Genomic DNA, 7,956 nt, shown 5'->3' with positions numbered 1-7,956 from the left:
TTGCACCCATGCAAGGATCAACTCATTTATGAAATCTTTGTAATTTTAACTGGGTTAGAGAAATCGTGCTTCACTGCCATAGTATTCTCACATCAGACGATATTTCAGTCAAATGATTTGTGTCAACTAACATTATGATGACAACTTTGAATTCTCATGTAAAAAATCTGCGCAAAATACAAACAAAATAATGGCATATTGAAGATAAAGCAAATACACCACAAAAGTGAGCTTATTGATGAGATCAAATGTTTTGTTGCAAAGCAAATTGCAGATGCAATATCGCAAGTGTTTATCATGTCTTCAGGTCTCAAAATCCAAAGACATTAGTGCTAAATCAGAAACAGATTGAAGCATATTCATTATATCCAAGAACAAGAGATCATGCAAATCATTCTCTAAAGCTGAAATTTCCCACATGCCTAGTCCAGTGGTTCAAAGAGAATATGAAATTGGATAAAGTAAGGTCCACAATTACCACATCCTTAACCCTCATTGACAAAATGTCCAACTGTTTCCCCAGTAGGTAAATGGAACCGCTTCAAAATGATATCATGTTTTAGATAAAGCAAATAGACCATGAAAGTGAGCCTATGAATGAGATCAAATGTTTTGTTGCAAAACAAATTGTAGATGCAATATTGCAAGTGCTTATCGTGCTCCTTGGCCCAAGATTCAAAGACAATAGCACTAGATCAAAAACAGATTGGAGCATATTCATTATACTGAAGAACAGGAATCCACACAATTCATTCTCTAAAGCTGTGATTTCCCACCTGCCTAGTCCAGGGGTTCAAACTGTAATTTAGAAAGCGGATAGAATGTGATCCAAAATTGCCACAATCTTAACCCTCATTGACCAAATGTTCAACTGTTCCCCCAGTACGGCAAAGGGAATTGTATTCAAAATTATATTCTCCAAAAAAGCAATTTATATAGCTAATGCTCACCAACTCAGTTAGACTGAAAGTCTTTCGAAAGCCAACAGTCTTTACAGATTTTGTAACAATGGCCAGTACCTCTGCTGTCAGGAAAAAAAGGGCAGAAAATATATCTGAAATTTTCTGACAAAGAATTCACAAATTTCAAGATGCACACCTTCAGATGTGGAGCCGCCAAATGCCAGAGAAGACTCGAACTATTAGGCAAACATTGCACCCAAGGCTAGTGGATCTTCTGACGCTACTCACTTTTCTGCCATGTGCAATTATGAAGCCCTTATGGAAATTGAAAGCCCCCACCGATTCCTGAACTACCTGCTGGGGGATTTATAGCAACCCATAGAAGTGATATGGTAATGGCAAGAAGACCTGACCATACAAAGACAATAGTAGGTGTCTTTCCTCTTCTGCCCATCAAACCCTTAGCAAATGGATAGAGATGCGCCAGCACCCAGAAGCTGAAGAAAACTCCACCAATGAGTTTGCTCCATTGAGGGATCTCACTATAAATTGTCCTTGAAAATCCAACAGCTATAGCTATGAGGTTAATCATCATTATTGTAATTGGTGGAATCATAAGGGAAGTCCACTTCACTATGTAAAGATCAGCAAACATATCATCAATATCCTCACCTCCAGACTTAGAAGTCAGTGTGAAAGAAATTTCTATTCCAGCAATAACCTTCAACAACCCTTGCAAGACGGCTGCCAAGTGAGCACTAGTACCCCCTATCAACCAGAACTGTTCATTTCTCCACCATTCTTCTAATTCAATACCAGACCACTTAATCTCTAGAATTGCCAGGAGAGAAAGAGTTACCGTAATAGTAAGAAGATATACCAAAAAAGTGACACTGAGTGTCTGCACAATAAATTGCCCAGAGAAAAGAGAGAGTGCTGGAAGGAAGCAGTACACAATAAGGAATAGGGAAGTGAAAGGATAAATGCCAACATTGAGATATGCTACTCGCTGTAGGAATTTCAAACGGGAGCTTCCAAGAAGTGCATTATTACGTGAGAAAAATATTTCCACAGAACCTGTTGCCCATCGAAGAACCTGATGCAATCTGTCTGTCAGATTAATGGGAGCTGTGCCCCTGAAAGCATCCCTCTTAGTTACACAGTAAATAGACCTCCAACCCTTAATATGCATACGATATCCAGTGACAACATCTTCAGTTACAGAACCATAAATCCAACCTACATTCTCTCCCCACTCTGTCTTGTCCTCATACCAGCAAGAAATCACACTTACAGCTTCTGCAACAGTGGAAGCATCAAGAGGCTCACGAGGAGCCGTCAGAGCACCTGGTGGTCGTCCATTCTTTACGCCAGGGTGGTCTGCCAAGGGTCGACCCTGAAACTCTGCAACAGGAATGGAATCTGCCAGAAGAGTGGAGTTGCCAAACTTCTTAGGGATAAGAGCTGATTCCATCTCCTCCTCATCACCATCACCTAAATTAAGGGCACGTCCCTCTATGTCACCACGAGTTTTGCTGCTCTTCTTTTCCCTACCACAGCAACCAGTGTGCTCCTTTGCCCTTGGAGGGTCAAACCCATACAAAGCTATTCGTCGGAACACACAACCTGTTCCCACATATACAGGACCCTGCAACCCATCAAGAGCCCTCATATTGACGTCAAAAAACACTGTATTGTGATTTGCATACCGATCACTGGGATCTATTCCCTCAAATCTCTGAGGAAATTGAACATAGCAGATACGATCCCCTCCACGATCCATCATAAAGCACATTGCCTCCCTCATAGCCTGTGAGTTGTAAATGTAGTGATCACAGTCAAGATTGAGAATAAATGGGCCATTGGACATTATTGCTGAAGCCCGTACAAGACCATTCATGGCGCCTGCTTTCTTGTTGTGATCATATCCTGGCCGTTTTTCACGAGATACATATACCAACATAGGTAAACGGGTATCCACATCAGTAAAGTCAATGAGTTTGCCATCTGCACAGCCTATCAGAGGCTCACAGCTAGGAGGCTTTAACATCACCTGCAAAATCCATTCAAGCAACATTCGCATCACTTGTTAATTTCCATATGCCAGATCCCATATAACTTGTCTAACTCTATCTATTTTGCAAGCCTAAATGCAATTGTTTGAACAAAAATAGGTAAACAAAAGATGATAATCTGGCTATCCAGAAATTAAAGTTACATACCTGTATAATTCCAGCATGATCTCCTCTTGAATGTTCTTGACCGGGCACTGTCCAAGTTCCAGGCCAATGAGTGCCATCGGCCATCCATGTGGCTTTTGAAACCTTTATAGCTTCTGTTGGATCAGTGCCATTTTCCCTGACAAGTTTCATAGCCTTCATTTCTTCCCGGGCATTATAAGCATCTGATCTACGCCGAATTGAATCAGGAAGTCCATTGATTCGCACCTTAAACTCATCATATTCCCTCTTAACCCTTCTACGGTCCTTGACAAAGTCTGGACGCAATTTGTTCTTGGTAGGGTCACGTGTACTGCTGAAATAGGTATCAGGATTGCGAGGTTCAATGTTATGCTTGCGACAGAAAGGAACCCAAATATCTGCAAAGCTTGCAGCTTCTGCCATGGCTTCAAATGTGAGAAGAGCTCCTCCATCATCTGACACATAGCAGGCAAGCTTCTCCACTGGGTAATCGGCAGAAAGGATTGACAGGATTGTGTTTGCAGTGACCAGTGGTGGCTCTTTCTCTGGATCAGCAGTGGAGACAAAAACATCGATACCAGGCAAGTCTGATCTCCCTGTTGGATTGTCGCCAGTTGGTGACTCAAACTTGTCCTTGAGAACAGCAAGATCAGTGGAGCGATTAATAGGACACAATTTTGGCAACTGATCCAGTAGCCATGAGAAAGCAAACCATAATTCACATACAATAGACATGCCCCATAACCAATATGCGTCGGTATTAGGGTTCTTGACTCGCCAAGTGAGAAATAGTGCCAGAACACCCATTCTCAGGAAGATAAGAAGCCTGCAATAATCATTTTTGGAACATGGTCTAATTAGTTAACATGCTAATAAACAAGCCGAACAAGAATCATCCCTACAAAATGTGGTTCGGAAAAGCCTCGGTTTTCTGAATCATGGATAAGCAATAATGCACCAATCAATTTGTGTGTGTGTAAGAATAAAACCTGTAGGGGCTGAGAACGGCAGCAGGAATTTTGAGCTTGCGCGTCAGAGGTTTCCATGGTTTATCAGTTATATCTGATATATTTCCTTCTATTCCATCAGTCCCACCGTTGGCGTAAGCCTCTTCTTGAGGCCAAAAGGCGTTGCCGTACCCATAAGTCCCCTTGGTCTCAAAAAGCCAACGATTATGATCAAAGTCCCCAGTTTGGCTCCTCATGAGCAAGGATTTGCTTGACTTCATCAATGACATCCTTTTCTCAAGTTTATTGCCACCAGGAGGGGGAGGAAGAGGCGGCAGACTATTCTGAAAAGCTTCATTTTTCTCTTCCTCTGGCTCCAAGTCCCCAACTTTATAAGGCTCCTTACATCCTGGACAAGTTCCTCCATCCTTCTGGACATCAAAGTAGCAATCTCTGCAAATCTTATAATTACAGTCGCAAGGAAGGATATCCTCTCCTCTCTCATCCCTCATAACCTTACCATCACAACCCTCCACTGCACAGGAAGACAATCCCCTGGCACCGGCCATTTGGGGATGGGTAGCTTCGGAGTCGATCACCTTGTCCATGAGATGAGCCCTTGTGACACTGTTGAATCCACCAGTGAAAAGCGAATTGGAAACATACTGCTCCTCGGCCTTGGCTGCGATCGAAGGATCTACAGCACCCATTGGTTGATTGTCAGGTGTAGGAGGCAAATGAACTGTATAATTCGTGAATTCACCGCTGAATTCACGAGACAGATCGAGATCATCTCTCGAGAGGCTCACATATCGGCCACTGGCAGTTCGCCTCGCAAATTTCACCGTTTGGGCACTGCTGACTTTGACACTCTGTGAGCCAACTCCAGCTGCATTTTTGAATGATCTGGTTGAGCTCCTCGAAAGGCTTGGGTTCAACTTCGACATGACTGTAAATTTATTTCAGGCTATTCCAACAACCGACAGTAACCCCAAAAATATCGCAAGTTTAGCAACTGAGAGTAAGAGTAATGAAACTCTTCGACTAAAAGCCCACGAACTATAAATCCAGAATATTGCAGCTCATACACATTATCGTCCTTCCTTATCAGTGATGAATCTTTCCCGATCAGCCTATTTGAATAAACTGATCTAAACTCTGCAACGGTAGATGCTTAGCTGATCAAAATAATAAAACCCTCCCGATCAACCCTAGTGGGTAACAAAGAGTAAGCACTGAATCTCGACAAATCAAAACCTTAATGTTATGAAACTCAAGCAAGTGGGCTCCCAAGGAATTGTATCAGATTCCCCATAGATCCATCCAAACCCAAAAACGGAAACCCATTAAAACCCAAATCGTTTTGGAACCCCAAATAGAAACCATAGCCCGAATCAAACCAGCCAGCCCCCAACAAAAACCGAATCACAGATCTTGAATTAAATGGGCATCTGTAACACATCGACCCACGGGTACTACAGCCCGACAGTCCCCCTTGTAAATTTTACTAAGAACCCACATTGGCCTAATCTTATGTCATTAGCTTTATACCCACATGGAAAAGCAACGCGTTTTCTACAATCCCCGTTAACAAATCAAAACAGATCCGGAAAGCGAAAGGCAGAGATAAAGACGGAGAAGCTTGTGATGTGCCAACCAGGATTTCGGCGTAGCCCCTGCCCAAATTAACAAACTAAAACCATCTCAGAAAACAGTCCTTGTAAAATAACATTAAATGCAACAATCTCGTAAGAAAACAGTACCGGTAAAAATAACATTAAATGCAATAATCTCGCAAGGGATAGCAATGTATCTCACAGCGAGATCACCAAGACTCTCCTCCCCTTCTTTGAACCAGCCGTTTTTTCTGAAATTACAATGCAGTTTTTTTGGGCGAGCTGCCGATCCGACCGTCTACTGGCGTATGGTCTTCTACAGGGACTTCAAGGCCAAATACATTACAGGCGACGTTAAAGCCACTTAAATCCAATTTTGAAATATATAATGCGCGCAGCCTCGCCCTGGTCCCACGCGATGCTCTCCTTTTCAAACTCGAAAAGGAGCCCACGCATCTCTTAGGGATTCGAACCTGTTATCTATGTTGGTCGGTGTTTTGTCTGGATATGTTCCCAACCCCAAATGACGGAGCTCGGGCTGGCATACGGTTAAATCGGAACTACGGTTAGCTGCGGCTAGCACATCGACGTATCGTATGCTTCGAACCCAGGCTGACGGCTGACCGATGCCAGGAACTTAGCCGGCGGTGACTGATTTTGTTCCCCGGAACTCGGATCCTGTGAATGATTGCCACGTGTTGTGAAATGCTTGCCAATCTGTTTGTAGACCAGGGTTTGAGTCGCGGCACCTTCGTTTGGGCGCTTATTTTAGGCTATAACCTGGCGATGCTCGCTGCCAGTGCGGATCGAAGGTTTCCCCCGTTGGCATTATCTGAACAACCTACGCGTTTGAGTAGAACTAGTAAGACGGAAGCCGTTGCTGGCAATAATTATTTTATGTATTATTAACGCTTAGCTTGAGCTGGCACCATGATGTAGCACTACAGAATGTCATTTGTACGTTTTTATGAATTTATTATATTATATATATTTATTATTTATTTTAGGTTTATATATAGAAATGGAGGGATATAAAAAGATTTAATTTTGTTTAGAGTATGATTTAGTGTCTGTTATAAAACTGTTTTTGTTTGGTTAAGTGTTAGTTTTTTTAAGAATGTAAGGAAATAGTATAATGGTCAATATCTAGAGGCATCTAAAGTTCGTCCCTTTACAAACCACCCAGAAGTAATTTTTGGTGTAGTTTTCTTTGAATAATGGTGATGAATCAGCCTCCTTTTACATATAGTGGCCAAACAAGCTTGTCCTCGCTGTTAGTTTGACAACTTAGTTATGAAGGTTTTTCCACTGTAAAATAAAAATAAAAATATAAAGTATTTTATAATCCAGGTTGGAGTATGCCTTAAAATTGTTTTTGATTGGCTAAGACTTCATCTTCCTCTAAATTAAGGAAACAGGGTAAAAGCCCAAGCCCTAGAGGCATCTAGCAGGGTCAAACACACTACCATCTAAGTAATTTTAGGTGACATAATTTTCTTTGAATAACAATCGAGAATAGTAACAAGTGATGATTATCCTCTTGCTAATTTGTTAACTAAATTAAAATAAATTTCTGCACTTTAAAAAAACAAATAAGAGAAAAATATATATATATATAATTACAAATTGAAAACTTGAAATACTAATGAAAATATTATATATTAATTTTGAAGTAAATTGGAATGTAACGATATGGTAAAATAATTATTTATATATTAAATTGTCGTACATTTAAATTATTAAATACGACTAGGAATTTAAGCGGTCTATGTCTATTTCACAAAGATATATATATATTTATAAAGTTATCAGGAATATAATTAAAAAAATAATTAAATGCATCATTTTCTCGATGTGTTTTTCGGTTTTAATGTTTTTTGAATTTTGTGAAATATTTTTATTTAAACTTTAAATACTATATAAATTTAGTTTTACATTATTTATAATAAATTTAAATATTGAAATGGTGTATTTTCATGTATTTAAATTTAATTTATAATTTATATATATATATATTTAATTTATAAATATTTAAAAAATAATAATGTAAGTTATAAAATTAAAATTAATTTTTTTTAAGATTTAATTTTCATTTTTAATTAGAATGAGAATTTCAAGCAAGATTGTGATTTCTTGTTGTTTAAATTACATTTTGAATGCATAAATAGATTCAACACCCAAAAATTAAGGCACTTAAATTCGATAGATTAAAATTAATCAGAAAATATGTTTTCATGTATTAGTTAGACTATGTCTGCCATTATCACACCAAATACAACTATTTAATAAA

At 39.6% G+C, this 7,956-nt stretch overlaps 1 protein-coding gene across 2 annotated transcripts; it reads right to left on the bottom strand.

The window, feature by feature from the left end:
• Nucleotides 1-586: 586 nt before the first annotated feature.
• LOC149262287 (cellulose synthase-like protein D3) lies at nt 587-6,018 on the bottom strand. 2 transcript variants are annotated; one of them, XM_089423897.1, is made up of 4 exons: nt 5,869-6,018; nt 4,093-5,726; nt 3,125-3,929; nt 587-2,955 (listed from the first exon to the last, which is right to left on the bottom strand). In XM_089423897.1, exons 2-4 carry the CDS (start codon nt 4,995-4,997, stop codon nt 1,219-1,221), a joined length of 3,447 nt encoding a protein of 1,148 aa, XP_089280023.1. In that variant the 5' UTR covers nt 4,998-5,726; nt 5,869-6,018; the 3' UTR covers nt 587-1,218. The 2 variants fall into 2 exon arrangements, with proteins under 2 accessions (XP_089280023.1, XP_089280022.1); XM_089423896.1 differs by having other exon boundaries at nt 5,814-5,970.
• Between the last annotated feature and the right edge of the window lie 1,938 nt (nt 6,019-7,956).

This window comes from Pinus tabuliformis, chromosome 6 (assembly GCF_031772625.1).
Source record: "Pinus tabuliformis cultivar Carrire ecotype Pingquan chromosome 6, CPIR1, whole genome shotgun sequence".
Classification (NCBI taxonomy): domain Eukaryota; kingdom Viridiplantae; phylum Streptophyta; class Pinopsida; order Pinales; family Pinaceae; genus Pinus; species Pinus tabuliformis.
Note: the sequence above shows the minus strand (reverse complement) of the source record. Positions and strands in the feature narration are given on the sequence as shown.